This window comes from Cygnus olor, chromosome 3 (genome assembly GCF_009769625.2).
Source record: "Cygnus olor isolate bCygOlo1 chromosome 3, bCygOlo1.pri.v2, whole genome shotgun sequence".
NCBI lineage: Eukaryota > Metazoa > Chordata > Aves > Anseriformes > Anatidae > Cygnus > Cygnus olor.
The window spans coordinates 32,062,385-32,081,224 of record NC_049171.1 but is presented as its reverse complement, the minus strand read 5'-3'; the positions used below and the strand labels follow the sequence as shown (position 1 = coordinate 32,081,224).

At 36.2% G+C, this 18,840-nt stretch overlaps 1 protein-coding gene across 15 annotated transcripts in view; it reads right to left on the bottom strand.

Moving 5' to 3' along the window:
• The window catches only part of RIMS1 (regulating synaptic membrane exocytosis 1), a 317,035-nt gene that overhangs the window by 199,400 nt on the left and 98,795 nt on the right, over positions 1 to 18,840 (bottom strand). For all 15 annotated transcript variants that reach the window (XM_040552091.1, XM_040552071.1, XM_040552073.1 and 12 more), the window contains exons 2-3: positions 4,835 to 5,048; positions 3,282 to 3,293 (exon numbers count right to left, since the gene is read on the bottom strand). In XM_040552091.1, coding sequence (XP_040408025.1) covers positions 3,282 to 3,293; positions 4,835 to 5,048 — 226 coding nt within the window. The remainder of the gene's footprint in view (positions 1 to 3,281; positions 3,294 to 4,834; positions 5,049 to 18,840) is intronic.

The window sequence follows — 18,840 nt, the reverse complement described above, 5'->3', positions numbered from 1 at the left end:
GGTAATACAAAGGAAAACACTTTTTTTTTCTGTACACTGCATAACCACCAACAGTTTTAAGTAAACCCAGCCACCACCACTACTACTAACTTTATTAACACATTCTCACTGCACGACTTTATCAAAGCCTGCCTAAAATAAGGAACTAGCTTATAGTCCTCCTGTCTGACAGCAGGCTCAGGTGAGAAGTATGAAGAGCTAACCAATACTCAAAGGACATGCAAGAACTTTAGATACATACTTAGCAATGCATTTCAACGTATTAAAATAAGAATCATTAAAAGGTATATGCCTCATTAGCCACTGGGATGTACAAGTTATTGCCAATTAATTTTCTAAGTGCACTAGAGTCACCAAATTCCCATAAGCCTAGCCCTGCTACAAGGGATTAACGTTTTGGGATGTTCTTTATTATTTTAAACAGGGAGAGAATATATTAAGTTCTGCTATATATTTTTGAAACAGTCCTTAAAATATATTTGGTATTTACTTGAAAAGGTAAAGAACAGCTTTGAAGGCTTCAAATGAGGTATTATTTCACCTACAGCCTATTTTAAAAATACCTTAGCTAGAAGTGATAGTTGCAAAGGACCTCTTAGGGACCCTACAATCAAGAGCAACCACATCACATAAATCCTTTCTTAAGCTTACCAAATTCAACCTTTACAATTCTACTGGTTTATTTTTTTCCCTCCAATAAGATTTTCCCAAATCTTTACTCTAGTGATTGAAAAAATCTCTTTCCAAACCAAAAGCATTTACAGCCAAGTAACATCCATTTGGTCTTAAGTATTCACTGTCCTCTAGCTTAAAGGTTATTCTTATTGTATAAATATTGTATCTTGAGGTATTAACTAAAATTTATCTACTGTTTGTCCCTCTAAACTCTCTAGACTTCTCTCACATGATGAACTCTTTATTTGAACTTCCTTTGTATGCCTTTCTTTGTGCTTGTCACAGCTTGAGTTTATCAAAGATGGTTAACGCATGGTACACAACATCTAGGTGAGGTCTCATTAGAACTACCAATCATGGTTTAAATACCCAACACTAACAGAAATACCTTGAGTCTTATACCATACTTGACTTTTCACTTTGACAACTCACACTTCAACATCCTTTCCAAGTGATGAACACCTAACTTGTAGGAACTGAGTGCACATGCTTTAATATAATTTATATTGGTAAAAAATCACATGGAGAGAACAAGGCTCATCTAAACACATTGAAAAACTCTTTACTAACATTAAATTCACAAGATTAAAAAAACTGTTCCTATATGTAGTCTAGTCAGAAATGTTGAGCCACTGAAAATAATTAAGAAATGATATTTTTCTGTTGTTGCTTTGTATAAATTACACATATTATCCTGCTTATAAAAGACATTATTATTAGGGATGTAGTTATATTTTTTAATTAACTCATATCATATGCGCTATTAGCTCTCAAAGTCAGACACTGTCAAAGCAACTATACTTTATAAAAAAGTTCTCCATGTTCCTTACTCAATCAGCCCTAATTATTAGACATTCTCCCTCTGACTACCATGACTTTTCAGCTGTTAAAGGGATGTCACAGCTTCATCACACAGTAAAAATGTCATTTTCTTGGCATATGGAAGCTTGGAGTTCAACACAAAAGAAACCTACACCAAGGCAAGCGTAAACACCAAGGGTATATTTTACTGAATTTAGGACAATCCAGAAAAGTCAGGTATGTCTTCAGCACATATTTCTTCAGAATGTTTTAGGGCAGTGGAGTCTATTTTCTGGATCTCAAATGACACGATTCAAAAACAAACACCTAAGCTGTCACCTCATCAACGACGCAATCTTTAAAACACTGACTTTAAAACTCTGACTATTTAGCAAAGATTTTGTTCAAAACAAAAGCATGAAGGATGTCTCAAGCATAGAAGTAAAGTTCAACTTGATTGCTCTCCAAAATCTATGTGGCTGTACTGTACCTACATGGCACTTTCAGCATTTAAGAGCTTTGCTGTTTCTGGTCCTGAAGACATCTTTGTTGCAAGTGCATTAATCTTTCAGTGCAACCCAGTGGATTCATCAATGGTACGCTGCTTTAGTAACAAATCAAAATCAAGATGAAGCTTTTCACACTATCTTAATCTAATCCTTGGATTAATAGAATGGAAAAAATCTGGAAGTCCTGAATTATTTCAGCACTTTGTTCAGAGAATCACACGTTAAACAGTAGAATGAAGCTGTATCAAGTTACATTTCATAGTCATTAAAAAACCAACCATATTCTCAGAACACAACTGCCTATAAAAAAAAATACTACAATATGAAGAGGTGATGGAAGTCATTCTCTATAGGTGTTATGCAGTAATAATTGCAGGTTATAGCTATGCTATGATGTGAGCTGTGGCACACAGCCACTTCATAATGCAAATGTAGCACTATCACCTGCAATTCAAAACCAGTGTTGGACTGTAATCTCTTCACACTCATTTCAGCTGAAGTACCTGGGAAGCAGACTAATTCCCACTACTAAGTCTCAAAGTTAAAGTTTGGAATACCTTCTGCAGACCTGCCTGGGAAGAGGTGTAAGTGGACACACACTGTCCTGCTCAAGTACTGCCACCCTTTCCTCTGGGCACATGATGCAGATATGAACAGGCAACTACACTCACCTTACACCTTTGGTATAAGCCTGTATTTGATCCCAAAGCAGCTGTACTGTTTTGTGAAATGGTAACTACACAGTCACAAAAGACTCACTCCATGTGTTCACTCCCACGTACAGTTTCAAGACATTATCCTTTGCCTATGCAAACTACTTCAAATGTAAAAATCAAATGGCTGATTTTACACAAATTCCCTGAATTTTTGCTGCAGCCAGAAGCAAAACACAGCAAACCATATCAAACAATATAAAATTACATTTTAATTATTAGTTTAGATTTCCTGGAGCTGATGGAAGGAACTTGCATGCAAAAAGTCAAATTGTTAACCAAAGACATTTTTATGAAATAAAACTTGATTTAATTACCTCCTCTACTTTTTAGCCTATTAATAATCCTCAATTTCCTACATTGTCCTAATGTAAGACAACAGACTTGGGTTTCCTTGCTGGGCTATCTCTGAAGGGTTTGTTCAACTAAAGGATGGGAGGGGCCTGGTTGTTAGGTTTTCTACTCTTCCCCCCCTCCCCTCTGGATCATTTTACAATTTCAGTTCAGGTTTTTTTACATTAATGTGTTTCCCAGTTAACTAACAACATTATAATAATAAATGATAAAAAGCATGGATTCTAACCACTTTGTCCTCCTTTGGGAAAGCATCCAAGGAAGCAGAAAAAAAAAAGAGAAAAGAAAAAAAGAAGAGAAAAAGAATAAAATAGGCAAGTATTAATAGACAGATTTCAAAGAAATGCAATTCTAATAACTCTTTACAAAGAGCTAAAAACAAAATTTCAGGGAAAAAAAAATCAAAAGATCGTACTACTTCATGTGTAGAAAATATGTTTTCCCACCCTAACCCACAGAACCATGAACAACATAACAAAGGAAAGACAATTTACAATTCAATGGAAACTTTCACAGTTTCCATTTCTGTGACTTGAAACAGTAGATGAAAAACAATTAATGTATATTCAGTTTCTTTCTGAGTAAATAATAAGCTGTATCATATGTACTCTAATTAATAGTATAACCTAACGTATCGAAGTAAACTATATTTTCACAGACTTGCTCTAGTGATACCACCTGCAGGTGATACAATATAATGCATCCATTTATCTTAAAATATGAATGTACCACAATTTTTGCCCAACACATCTACGTATTTTTTACAGAATTTTATTTATTGTACTCACAGGTACATCAGAGCTATGAAGAACTTCCAAAATAATAATGAAATGGGCTTATTTCTATGGGCTTTTTCTTTGTTTACATCAAATTTCAAAACCCCTTATTCAGTTGAGTTTTAGAGCAAAGGAAGTAAAACCTGTTCTCTTGTGAACATGTTTATCTGCTATAGGACTGATGACCACTTTTAACTGAATTTACATTGATGCAAAGAGGTGAATTTCTCCCAGAAAAGATTGGCAACTTAAAGGCATATGAGAAAGTTGTCATCTCATGGTAGTCAACAAAACCATGTCATACATTGTAAGACACTAGATGATCCACTAAAAATAATCATTGGAGAGTAGTCTTCAAAATATTGATCCTACCAGTCATGTACAGGCAAGTGGCCAGTTCCTCATAAGGGACTGACCAAACAGAGGGAATTTTGGGCTACCCTTCAATTTTGTGGACAGCTACTGCATCTAACAGAGGAAGATTTATCTCACCTCCCTGAAAGTAGTATACCTAATCCAGTTTAATCTATAGTGTCACTTTTTAAATAAATTTGAAATAAATTGACATAACACTCTATTTGTGGTAAGGAAGGCCTTTTTTCCCTAACCAAAAATGGATTGATTTTAAAGAAGCAAAGTCTATAAGTGTATACAAAAATCTCTATAAAGAAATCTAAAATGAAATGAGTTCAATAAAAATTTCTCAATGTAGAGTTTGACCTCAGCAAAAGGGTTTTTTTTTTCTTTCACTCTCTCCAAAACAACTACTTCCTTTGAGCCATCACTTAACAGAACTATACACGATGTATTCTTTTGTTTTAGTTAACTCTGTGAACCTTAAGTATCTCCAAAATACATTATTCTACTTTATACACACCTCATAATGAAGTGATGAGTGAAATTCTTAAGTAAAATGAAGCATGAAATGCCAAACTTAAGGTGAACAATCTGCAGTGTTACAATGTCAAGGAGGCTTTTTCTTAAGAGTACACATCAGAAGACTTACATTGTTTGATCGCAGGGAGACACGACCTCCACATCGAGCACAAAACTTGGTCCGGCAATAAGAGCATAAATGGCCACAACCATCTGCAAACTTTGTTTTATGACAGATTCCACATGTTGGAGCATCATCCTTGTGCTCTCCCTGGTAACGGCGGGCTTCTTCCCCTATCTTTCTTACTTGCTCTTTATAGCTTTCAAATTGTTGATGCAACCTCCTGCATAGATGAGAAAAAAGTTTATATAGCAATAATAGGAGGAAATAATACTACTGCGTATTTCTTTCTTTCAATTTAAACTAAACCTAATATTCTCAGCATGTTCACAATAATAGTGCACTTCATATCAAATACACACCACATTTGGAAGACTGTATAGAAGAATATAGAGGAAAAAAATAACAGACATGTATTCCTGTTAGGTTTACTTCAAAGCTAGTGAGGAAATAATTTCACTTGACCAGAAATTGATCCAAATATACAAAGACAGCAAAAAATTCATGGCTTTAAATAGAAGTATCTACCGTGTACAAAATAAAAACTGAAAGATAATTGCCTGAGCAACTTTGCATTGTCTTTTAATCAACATTATCCGGCAGCTGTAATCAAAGAGAAAAAAAAAAAAAAAGGAAAAAAAAGAAAAGGACACTCAATCTTCAGTTACAGTGCTACACTTATGGTTTCAAAATACAGATTACTAACACATATAGCTTAAAGATTCCACTAAGTGTACTACAATTACACTAGCACTAGGAGAATATGATTTTTTTAAAGTCAAATCCATATATTAACAGAATGTAATATTTTCTCATTAGTATTAATTACAGAGCTCTGCGAGACTATCTAAGGTTTCCTGTCCCTCAGGATATCTTTAAACTTAACTACTGAAGTATTAACAAGTATATAGATTTTTAAGATGAAGATGTGTTTTTAAAGGAGTAGCACTTCTCTTCCAGCTGCCCCAAGTAACAAATTGTCTGACAGCATGCTTACCAACTGGCTAAATATCCTATTGCTCGGAAGACCCAACTTTTAAATCATAAAACCATTTAAATCATGAGCTCAGGCAAGCAAATTTACTTCTCTATCCTTCACTTCCCTTTCTGTAAGTCAAAATAGCAATATAAAGTAATCAGTGTTTTTTTTTTTCATATCACTATGATGTGAAGACCTACGTTACAGCTACATAACATTATCTCTGAGGAAAACCTTTTCTCCTGGTGGTTTCTATGAGGCATTGATGGCAAAGTTTCAGAGAGGAACCAGCCAAAGGCCTAGGCCATTCCAGAAGGGGCAGTCCAATTCCTCTCCTACTCCTGTATGCACATTTATTGATGCTTCTTTGGACATTTACCAAGCCCTCCTCAGTGAGATGGTCCATAGACCTGAACCAACAGAAAATTAATTTTCCTGCCAAAAGAAAAAAAAAATCATTATTTATCGTGCTGAATCACTCCACTCTGAGCAGGCCACTGGAGACCTCAAAGGAAAGGAGGATATGGGCTCCTGAAGCCAGAAACAAGAAGACCAAGGAGAAAGTAGGACTGCCCATCTTGTAGCAATGAGCTGTTATATCAACTCAGCTGCCATGTGAAACCTCATCCTGGAGTTTAATTAATCAAAGTATTACATTTCAGCTCAGTTAACTACCTTACTATTGACCAAATCATACAATTAAGACATTTTTCTGTAGGTGCACCAGGACAGCACTGCAACTCCTAAGCTTTATTTTCATTACCTTGAGCAAAGACCTTGAGCAGCTTAAGTGGGAGAGTACAATAGGGCACGTGTACAATTAAGTCTTTTCACCATGCTATATGACATCTACAGACTCCCCACCCACGTTTGCAGGTGTTGCTTTAAATCTACATCTCCATGGACAACATTAAAAAAAAATCATGAACAACTACATAGATTAATAATAGAAACAGGTAATCTTGAGTTTAATAAATGGTATGAGTAGGTGTATCGTCTATAGAGGTCTTGATGATAACTTTCCACCTGCTTTGAGCTACTTACACCCTTAATTAGCTATAGAGACTGATATCTCCATTTAACCAACGTAGTGAGAGAATTCTGTTTTACTGCAGGATTATTTTATTTTTTTGGAGTGTGATGTTTTGACTTTTAAGAAATAAGAAATCAGTGTTGTTTACATAAAATACTGTTTTGGTGAAGTGGATATTTTTACTTTAAGATGATACTCATTTAGAAAATAATTCTAAAAATATTTAAAATATTTAGATGGATGATTCAACTTATTGTAAATCACAGTAAAATACACATTCAATTTGGACAGGAATATCACTGCTCATACTAACTCTCACACTAAAAAATAATGACCTCATATAGGCACACTGTACAGATGCAGCAATAGTTAGAGGGAAAGCTAAGAATCCAAATATTTTATTCTCCCTCAGTACAAACATGATGCATTACACTTAATGCTTTATGCTAATGAAAAACTTGGCAGGAATAGCAAAGGGAATTTTTGTTTTATTTTTATTTCTTACTAGCCTCCTTAAAAAACCTTTGCAGTGTTGAGTAAGATGAGGAAAGTGGGTCAACAGAATTAGGAAAAATACTGGAGAAAGTGAATACTTTTGGCCACATTATTGGATTACACATGATTTAATTTATCTTACACAGCTGCTCACTTAGAATACAAAAAAAAAAAAAAAATGAAAACATTCAGGAATTAGTATAATAACCAGCTTAAGGAATAAATTTAAATAATGGGGAGGTCTGGAGGTAAATTTCTTATTATATAAAATATTTTATTAAAAACTGAAACCATGGAAACTAAATCCTGTTCTCCTCTGCTATTGCAAGACTTAAAGCCCTAACTCTTTCTTAATGTGGAAAGGGAAGACAACAGAAAGCAGTGCACCTGTTCCTGCTCTTTTCCAGTTCCACAACACTCATCTGATTTTTTTTTGATCTCATATGAAGCTTAGAAAGCGCATTAATAACTGCTACTCTCTTACTGGGGTTAGTGAATGAGCTGTAAGGGAAATTAAAGGAATTTTGTTCACCAAAATCTGTTATTTTCCAGTATTGTCACCTAACACAAATTTTCACGGAGCATGAAGAATCTTACCCAGCTCATGGCAAGTCTTCATGGCAATTAGTTCTTTTCCAAGATTTGAAACACCTTTTCCACCTTTTTGCAGGATGACAGAATGCCCGTACTTCTAGCCTTTCTATAACAGTGGCAACAAATCCCTCCTAACAGTTTTGTCTTACACAAAAGTTTAAGTATTCTCTGGAGCAAGAACTAAAACACAGATGGATATTTTTCAAGGTTGCTCCTTAACTTCCAAGCTATCAGCCACATTTTCATCAGAGGAAAAACTTAAGTCTATTAAACATTCCTTAATGTAGACATGCACCTAAAGGTTAAGTTAGAGACTTCATAACAGCACTTAAGTAAAGACTGGGGGAACCCTTGAGGCAGGTTCAATTCCTTCAGACAAAAAGAACGATCAGGCTACAGTGCAAGAAGACTATGTCCATATATTCATACCATTTTTCATCATGCATCCCCAAATTTAGCTAGTTCTACTACTGGGGTCAATGGTGTAGCCATAAAGGGGAGGTTTCATCTCCCACCTGGCCTCCAAAGACAAAAGGAAAAAACAAACAAAACAAAATATTAGAACAAAAATAGTGGAAACCATCCCAGGACTTAACACTGATGACTGAGAACAAATATAAATCAGTATGAAGAAGTTTCACAAAAAATTTCCTTCAAAAGTGTGAGATACTGCAGGAGGTGGAAGATGGCCAGAGAGAGCAATGCACTACAACTGAACTCTTCTTACAGTTTTCATGCACATCAGGACACAGGTTAACAATGAAATCTGATTCATTACATTTTTATACTGCTTATTAAAAAAAAAAAAAAAAAAGCTAAAATTCCTATCTGGTTGTGTTCTGTAACAGTTCTCTAACAAATACAGTTAAATTCAGTATTAATTTTTATAATGTTGGTCAGGAAAAAAAAATCTACCAAATGTTCGTTCTTATTAAAAATTAATATTTATGTTTGAAACAGATATCTTCAACAAATTTCATTGAATAGATATTTCACAACAGAAAAACAAATTCTTAATAGCAAAAGATATCTTTCAACAATACTATTTTGTAAAAGCTTTTTGTTGTTGTTTGTTTTTTGTGGTGGTGACTTTAGCACAGAGTGCATAAATTTAATGACCATTCTTGGCTCAGTTTAAATGTCGTTTGACTTGAAACTGCAAATCTTTGATCTCACCCAAAAGAAAAATTATATATTTATCTGTTCCTTAAGATTTAGTCCTTTAATCCACAAAATCTATCAGCAGCTGTTGCATAAGTAAATAAGATCTGTTAGATACGACATATGAACTCATTTGAAAAATAACCATTCCAGTTCAGATTTAAGAAAACATTAGAATTCTTGTAAGTTAGAGATCAAAATTAATGTAATCTGTTTATTAATCTGATAAAATGTAAAATATATTAATAATGTTGCTGAACCAGATGTCCCTTCATTTTTGTTCTTTATCACCCTAGCATATTTCTTGCTTAAAGGGCATGGAACATCTACCTTTTTTAACATCTTTTTGGCTCAATGTATTAAAACATATCACTTCAGGTGCCTCCAAGAGCACCTCTTTTATGTGTGACACTTCATCCTTTCCTAGAAACACAGAAGTGCCTCTGCCTTTGGAACTGTTCAGATCCCCAACACCATCGTCTGATGGCCCAAGACTTCAGTACTGCTTCACCTTTCATTAAGTAATAAACTTACTTACGAAGTAAGAAAGACCTCTCCACACATAGGATTAAAATCATTCTCTTCATGGAGAAACAATAGAAGAAGTATCTACAAATGCAACAATACATTTGAGAGCATAGCACAAAGAGGTCAAGAAGCTTGAAGGATAAGCTTCCTCTAATGTTATTGTCATACTTGTGAAAACCTCACACTACTCTTAACAAAATAGCTTTGTCTGCATAAACTGGCTCAGCTGAGGAGGGTACCTGGTATTTCACAGGCAGACTGGCAGCATGTATGTGCATGATCAAAAAAAGATTACACAGTGGGTGAATCTTTGGCCACATCAGATCTCATGCAACTAAAAAAATGTATTTTGTTGCTAAAATTCTGTAAGAGGCACTTGGCACATTATAGCACCCTGGCCATGACTCCGTTTCTGGATTCATAAGCATCAGTCTCAATACTTTACCACAAATACATGAGCTGTTGACACCGATGATAATGTACGACAAGAACCAATACACAGTTTTCATGCATATAGTAAAAGACTTAAACCATTCGCTTTTACAGTATGACTTCATAACATATTTTGAGGTTTCCGTATTTTTTTTCTGCTCTGTCTGAGCAGATTTTCTAAAAATGCCAAATATTTGGGTCATCTTTATGCACAGTTAAATTTTAAATGATTTTTAAATGCAGTATGAAACCATGTGTTCTACTTACTTTAAAATCCAGCAGATGGCACTAAAGATTGCGTTTTCAATCTCCCAGTTCAACTCAAACGATTGAATCTTGTTATCTTATGATTTAACATTATAAAAATATCACGCCCTGCTGTGAGTTCTTGGTAGTCGGAAAATGTGCTGCCTTCTAGGTGACATAACCTTAAGAATCTGTAAGTGGCTATAGCATAAATGAAAAAAGATCTTAACAAAATGCTGTACTTTGCCCTGTTTACCGATGCATGCTCATAATCACACAGAGCATAGGCAACTTTTTTCATGAAATCAGTGAGACTTTTATTAAGTTCTGTTCTTAGCATTCTTTTTTATTGAAAAAAAAAAAAAAAAACTAGTACAAGAATACAAATTCAGATTTGTTTCTAAACTATCTTCAACTGTAGGAAATGCACAAAAGACTAATTCTTCATTAACATGCTGGCGGCGTAACTTTGACAAATTTACACCGAACACCAGAAGTTCTAGGACTTCTGGTTATCTAATATGCCTGTGAATGCAACTGCTAGATCTAAAAAACTTTAGGTGGCTACACTGACGCTATGATCTGAAAACCACTGCTCAGCAGCTCCAGAAACCCTGGAAACACCTAGGTCTCCCTGGGTGCCTTGCTGTTCTGCCAGTGCTGCAGGTCCTCCTCTGTGATGCCCATCTCATGCAGATGTTCCTAGAGAGAGCAGCAAGGCATCTAGCTTTTCCCTTAATCCCCACTAGCATCTTAACTAGGAAAAGCTGTCAGCCTGTGATGGCTTTAGGGAATACACACTTTAAACAACAAAGTCAAGACAGGCAACCTTAGCAAGATACTATGGATTGTTTTGTCTAAATCAAAGGAAATAGGGAATTTAGGGTGAATCTAGCACATGCTGACTAGAAGAACAGCTAAAGTCCCGTGAAGAAGTCTAGATATATCTGCCAGTTATATCATGTATCATCACGTCACATAAATCTGTTACTAAAATTTATAACCTTACATTCTCTGCACAAGTAGGACAGATATAGGTTGAACAGGAAATAAACAACTCTAACTTCCAACTCCTCAGTGCATGACATAGAAAAATTAATGTGTTAGCATATTCGAAATTCAGGAGTTTTTGCATGTTTGAGGTGTGCTGCTTTTTAGCATGGATGATACGATACCTCTTTTGGTCACTTTGTGAAGATCAAATAACTGTTGAATGTATTCATATTGCAAAATATTGTTCTTGTAAGTGACTTTGGATGTTATGTCAATATTCCTTACTGTTGTTATTGTTGGACTCTTTTATTCAGTGCAAACTGCCATTTTAAGAGCAAAATACACAATTTGTCTATAAAATACACTTGCTAAAGGCAAGCAACACGTGGATGGACTTACATAAGTTGTGAAACAGGTAAGAACCTGATCAATCAGCTAATCTTTTGAGCAAAAAAGGCCTTATTTCTGTAAAAGTAATATAAGTATTACCTGCTACTTCTAGCCCCTTTGCTTTAACCTACGGTCAGACTCCTCACTTTTCTGCAACTTCACTTACCACCTATCTGTCCCTTCCCTGTTCACATTTCCTGTAGGTCTCTCCCTCCTACACGTTTTTCTCAAATATTTTATATCACATTAATTATTATATACTACATATAGTATGTTATATATCCTATAACAGGAACAATTGTTTTCCTCAAAATCTCAGATTTTACCTAGCCTGAAGGTTTCTTCATTCTCCTCTGCCCATTCAACACACAATTATAGTTCAACTCAATTCTTCTTTCAACTTGGTCTTCACCTTTCACCTATGATGTTTTTCATCTCACCAGCAATCACCTGAATCCTGTTGAGCATCAGACCTTTCTCCTCCACATCCTGAGATCTCATCTTTCTCCATTTTATTGGTGCAAACACAAGTTTGGCCATTCTTGTAACTCACAGTCTGCCCCTCTACCTCATACTTCTCTTGTTCTGTCCAAACCAAAGATTTTGGCATAGATTTCTGATTTCCATCATGTGTGACCTGTACATCAAACTCCACTAACTGAAACAGAGATCTCCACATACCCCCGTTAAAACTTCACTACCACCTATATTCTGCCTGTCACTCAGGACCACAAACTCCTGTGTTATACTGGACTCAGACCTACGTAGACCTTCACCTCAAAATCCTATACAAGCCTTGGAGATCCATTTTGAAAATTAAAAGAAAAAAAAATGTTTATCTAATTTAATCTCTGTCCAGATTAAATATTCAGCCATCATCAGTTTATCCATCAGTTCCTTTTCTCACCAGTTCAAGCCTGTCCTGCTGACAGTCTGATCAGAATCCTGCAACAAATATAATTTAATTTTACCTGTCTCTTTGTATTCCTCCAATGAACCCTTTTTTGTGTTGTACAAAATATAAATGGCTTGTCTTCACCTTCAAAGACTTTCACAGTCTATTTCTGCTTTACCTATCATTTTTCATCCAGTGCTGAGAACTCAGCTGACACTTCCTCCTGGGTTAAACTTTCAAGCTAGAATCTTTGTTGGTTTCCCCCTCGTTGCCCCTAATGTAGGAGTATTATCATCAAAACCACCCCATCATCCTCTTCAAACTCTCCTTTACCTTAATGTTTACAAAGATTTTTACAAAAAAAAGAAAAAAAAAAAAAAAAAAAGAGGTTACTGGTATGTTAAACCTTTTACTTACCAGGCCAGACAATATTTCGTGTTATTTTATTATCTGCCTAATACTTACAATGGAGGCTGCCCCCATGACAAAGATTGCTTTTTTCTTTTTTATGTCTGCAAAAACCCTCACCCAGAAGGGTTATAGTCCATGACAAGCACTTCCAGGCAATATCGTAATACAAATCTCTCAACATTATTAAGAAATACATGAAGTTACTTTTTGTATTTCTTTTTCACCATTTTGTGATCTTAGTTATTTATTTTTTTGGTTTCTGAGCCTTCAGGCGATATGTTCATACTTTCCTCACGTCCATGAGGAACAAAATGCTTTTAATGAATGCTGATATTTTTCCTATATGCACGAGATCCTAGGAACCAGGAGCAGTTTAACCATAAAGCATTTCATTATGAGATTCAGGATAAAGTTTAGACTTGGCCAAGATGAAGGCTTCACTTCAAGATCTCACACAGGAGTTCAGACCTGGCCACCACAGCTGGAATTAAAAACCGGTCACATCTAACAAATACTTACACCCTCTACACAAGTTATATTAGATCTTAATTCCAGTTCCTTCATATAATCTCTTACCATGTCTGTAATGAATAGCAGCATCATAACACGACCATAAAGGCTAAGACAAAAACATCTTAGCAAGTCCCCATCATGTCAGAGCGGAGGCACCCTGGCATAGTGGCGTGGGCTGCTGCTGCCTAGACAGAACAGGAGGCTTTATTCACTAGTGCCTCTTCACCAGCAGTAACTTCACACAGAGATTTTCAAACTAAAATTTTACCAAGTGCAGGTTATTGGCAAGTGTATAAAGAGCCCATTAAATAATGTTTATACAATTTAATTTTACAGCTTCCTGGAAGTTTCCTAATGTAGATTATTGAAAACTTTATTTTCATATACTCCTATTTGTGTTTTTCTTTAATAATCTCAGCCCACAAGCAGACTTCCTCCTTACACAACTGAAGAACTGTGAGTCAGAAATATGCAATATCTACAACAAGGAATTTGCATTCCAGCTTCCCACAGTTCCTCCCAAATGACCGTTACCCTTTCCGAGGTATACGAGAGAAAGCAGCTAACTAAGCAAATGCCGCCCAACAGTACTAAAAAAGATATTGTTGAGGAGTTCATAAAGAAACTGGATATGTCTTGTATTAAAAAGCACTTACACACTGAGATATATTTAGTATGGAAGAAAGCAATGCCTTCTGCGGAAAAAAATAGTTAATGATTATCCCTTCTTTGTTTAAAAACATACATTCTTACATCTCATGGCTGTTGCGCAAAATAATCTAAATCAACTGTTTTTTTTAATGACATCTGTATGTTTTATGCTGAGACTTCATAAAAATCTGAAAACCAATACCATTGCTAAAAAGATGTTCAATTCTCCTCACGTGGCTATTTCCACTAACTGAAATAAGAGTACAGCTCCTAGGCTGTATGGTAACTCTGTGCATAAAAGCTTCCGTTTCAAAAGTTGAAGTCTCATTTTTCATTAGAAGTGTTTCAGTTGCATGAGGACTTTTTTTTGGAGAGAAAATTGTTAAGTTTCAACAATAAAGAGTTATTTGAATGTGATTGTTCTAACAGGCCAAAACAATGAAGCATGACAGAGAGGAGGGAGACAACACCTTTCAAGTATGGCCCTCTCCTAACTGCATCTTTGGATCTACAGCCCTTGCACTTTTGGGAACTTCTCTGCCCCTTCCTCAGCCTTTGGAAGGAGGTATAAGCCCTTCCATCTGATTGCTGTTTTGTGTTGGGATCTGGAAACATACTCCCTTAGTGCAGGGCACGAGCCTAACTCTTGACGTCCCAGCAGATACCACACAAAAGCCAGGAGAAAGACCTCTAGGTCTTTCCTCTAGCACACGTATGGAAAGGGCAATACAGTTCGTGGAGACAGGACAAACAGATGAAAGATATGATCCATTCCTGTGAGGTGGTAATGGTAATTACATCAGGGTGGAAGAGGCTCCAACCAACTTTTCCAGTCAGATAAAGAGAATGAGAGCCTTGTCAGAAGAGGCCAAAGCAGCAGAAGTGCACTATTTTAGATTGACCATGACACAAGGTTTCTTGTAAAGCTCCTCAAACCCTTTGTGATCTAAGTACAAGCCAAGGAGTTAGTATTAACGTCTTCAAAAATGTTGATCAGTTAAAAGAACAGAAATATGATGGTGAGCTACAAGTGGTGGCAAGGAGCTACCCACTCTCATATCTCCCACAGACAGGAAAAGGATATAGTTTCACTAATTTAACAATTTCTTAATATTATCCTAGCAAAATTTGTAATTGTATAGACCATGAATAATTACATTGCCCAAATTCAGTGACACAAGGTGAAGTTACCTTGCTTAATATAATATGAACTCTGATCAGTTTAGTGAGTTTGCACCTTGTTTTACACCAACATAATATTCATAAACATTTCTAACTAAACTCTCTGGAAATAGCACATTTTAAGCACTGCAGGCAACAACCATAGTTCTCAATGCTTTCTTGGCTCATATCTGAACATCACATTCAGCACAACTTTCTTTGGTGAAAACAAGGAAATGACAAGTCATGGTACAACACACATTGTCTTCGGTCTCCTGAAGCAGAGTCCACCATGCCTCTACAAAGCAGACCGCCTCTGTGCCCTAGGGCTTACTCAGTGCTGCACTGCAGAAAACATGCTGTATTTGATAAATGTTCAGCCCTTCTCCTTCTTTTCCAATCCTATTTTAACCATAGTGTCTGCCCTTCCAGCAATTATTTGAATTTCCCTTACTCATTGTTGGTCCCATGGGTTAGGTTCCTCTCTCATCTCACTATTGCAAACTTCCCAGGCTAGAATACTTGGGTGCCCTAACGTAGTCAGCGTTTAGCTAGAACAACACATGACAGATATAAAAAGGTACATGCAATGGTATCATGCAGAGAGGAGACCCATCTCTACTCACTTGCCTTTTACTTTTACTCTTCCCTGGGCAGCCCCAGTAGGCCACTGTTGGTTCTCCACCCATAATATGGCCAAAGGAAGGGGGATGGAGCTAAACGCTACAAAACATGATCTAAATGGTGGAGCTAAAAAACACCATGAAACTGTGAAAACAATCACAGGAGTCAAGGAAATAGAAAAAAAAGGGGGAGGGGGAAGGGGAAGAGATAGAAGAAAAAAAAGGTCAATTGCATTTGCAAGTTTACAAGTAATTTTCATACACATTTGCTTCCAAAAAAACAAGCCCAAAATAAGTTGGACACAAGGTCCTTTTACAGAACCTTCTAAAAAGAACTGATGGAAAGTTCCTTAGAGTAAGTTTCATCGAGATGCAGAGAGAAACTAATTATTGTCTTCCCCAGCCAAATCAACAACTCTGGATTTTCTCATGGCAACACAAAACAACACTGTTTGTAAAGAAAGTGTGCTTCAACATGCCTGAGAGTCAACAGCATTGATTAGACGGTGAGGTGGCAACAACCTATAGTACAGAGAATGAGTACAAAATCACTCTGTGGGGAAAAAATGGATGTAAATACCAACAGAGTATGACTAGTTTAAAAACAGGTATAAAAACTACTACCTAAACCTGTGTGGGTTTTAGCTTTATTCCTTATTATTGTTCCGCCAGCTAATAAGCAGGAAGTTCTACTTCTACTTTTATAATAGGCCATAAAAAGTGGAGTATTTCAGGTACTGGATCATGTCTTCCCTTACGAACTAAGCAATGACTTCATTTTCCTTGTTCACATCTTATGCAGCACCATGCCCTCCTCCACACGTAGTAAAAAAGACACGTGAAACACTTCTGAGTACGCTGACCTGTGTCAGCACATGATGGCATAACACTGCCGTAATGCCATTCCTTCACTGAAAGCAGCACACGGTGGTATTTTGAGCAGTAGTCTCCAGGCCCCATAGGAAATTTCTCCAGTAGAATAATGTATTATGAAGTGGCTCAGCCAGAAAATATCCCTTGAAATACATTAAGTCAATGAGTAAAGAACAATTTGATTTATTTTCTCTTCAAAAACACTGGCTTCATTTTATTATGGAATACAGATATCATTTATTTAAGCTAAACTTCACCAAAATCACATTTTTGTGAACGAACAAAACCTAATCTCTTTTCAGAGCGAAGCAAAGGAGAAGTTAGAAATAAAGAAATGCCCTTCTCTTCAATTTATTTGTTTTATTCATTGAATCACACAATGTGCTAATGGCCATGTTTTTTTTTTCTAAGAATGGTCATCACACTGTAACCAACCAGACATAACATGGAGAATAACTGAAAATAATGTAAAACAAAGTGCAAAAAGCCTGAAGGAGATTGGTAGGTGGATTTTACAATTAAAAAGCTACAGAATTAAAGCATTAGAAAAGGGGGGGAAAATGAAATCTTTAGAACACTTTTCAAAAGTAAGGTTCAAATTTGCACCTACACAAAATCACAAATATGCATACCAGTGTTTAGCTCTTACTCCAAACTATACAAAGCAGTGTATAAGAAACAGAGAAAATAAGATAAATATCCCATTTATCCAATTGAACGATATTAATCAGTAGCATCCCTAGGTTCAGCTGTATGAATCACACAACACAGGCAGAATTTGTCCTGGTCAGCCAGGCTACCTGCAGCAAAGACAATCCAACTCCACACAGCAGAACAACCACACATGAGATGGGACCATCCGAAGATCAGCTTGCATTTATAGTCTGGTGGTCCCATATGGACTTGCCCTTTCCGGCTGTTAAGTCAGTTCAGAAAACCACATCCACAGAAGTACCCAGGAAAACTGACAGAAGATGATCACAGAAATACACAGCTTCGTTACAGGTACACAAAAGTGAATCACTCTTCTACATCCTCATCAAGAAGCCATAGGAAACAGAGATTTACACACCCCTGTGCTAAAATTTAAGCTTATGAACACTTTGCAACTCAAGATTTTTGCATCTTAAAATGCAACCCTCTCTGAATGGAAAATTCATCATGCCTAATACCTCAAATCCTCCACCTTTAATTCAGTGATACAATCATTTTCATACTATCTGTTCCCCCGTTCCCAAAATTTAATTATATTGTGACAGTAGGCGATTTTTTGGGGTGTCAGTATCATGAGAGTTTTAAATACTGGGTTAAAATGGCATCAGCCGTCACTAATGCCAACACTTGCAGATCATAATGAATTTTATCCATCAAACCAGTTGCAAAAATAGTTACTAAGTGCAACCCTCATAGAGTTGCAATTGGCAACTAGGGTAAGAATAGACCCTGCTATGCGTTGAGAATATTGTTTTTGTTACAATCACACAGTGGGAAAAGATGCTTAAAGACATTACAGTCTGTTGCTAACAGTGTAATGCACACAAGCAAAAAAAATAAAAAATAAAATAAATCCTCAAAGCTGCAGTATATCATTTCAGTCAGCTGGCACCTGTTACAAAGTTTGGAAAGTTGAGAGGTGTGGGTACTGGTTCAACATAACAGGAAATTACTTTGGAGCAATGCTTATTAAAACAGCTTTCTGAAACAGTCTTTCTCACACATACATTTGAAAAAAAAAATCTGAATATTTTTGGCATCCAATGTGTTAAACAGATGATAGGTATCAGATGGCATTACGGGGTGAGCAGCAAAAATATGACAAAGCACAGTGGTCTGTAAACAGAGCAAAGCTACTGAAAATCTAACTACCATATGGTGGTAACAAACAGGACACGTGCAAAACAGGAAAAGATCTCACAGTGAGGGGTGTGATAGAAGCCAGTAAGACGCAGAACAAAAAAAAAAAAAAATGACAATAGGACTGCAAGCACAACAGTGATAACATTTCAAATTAATTATATTCAACTGAGTCCCAGTGTG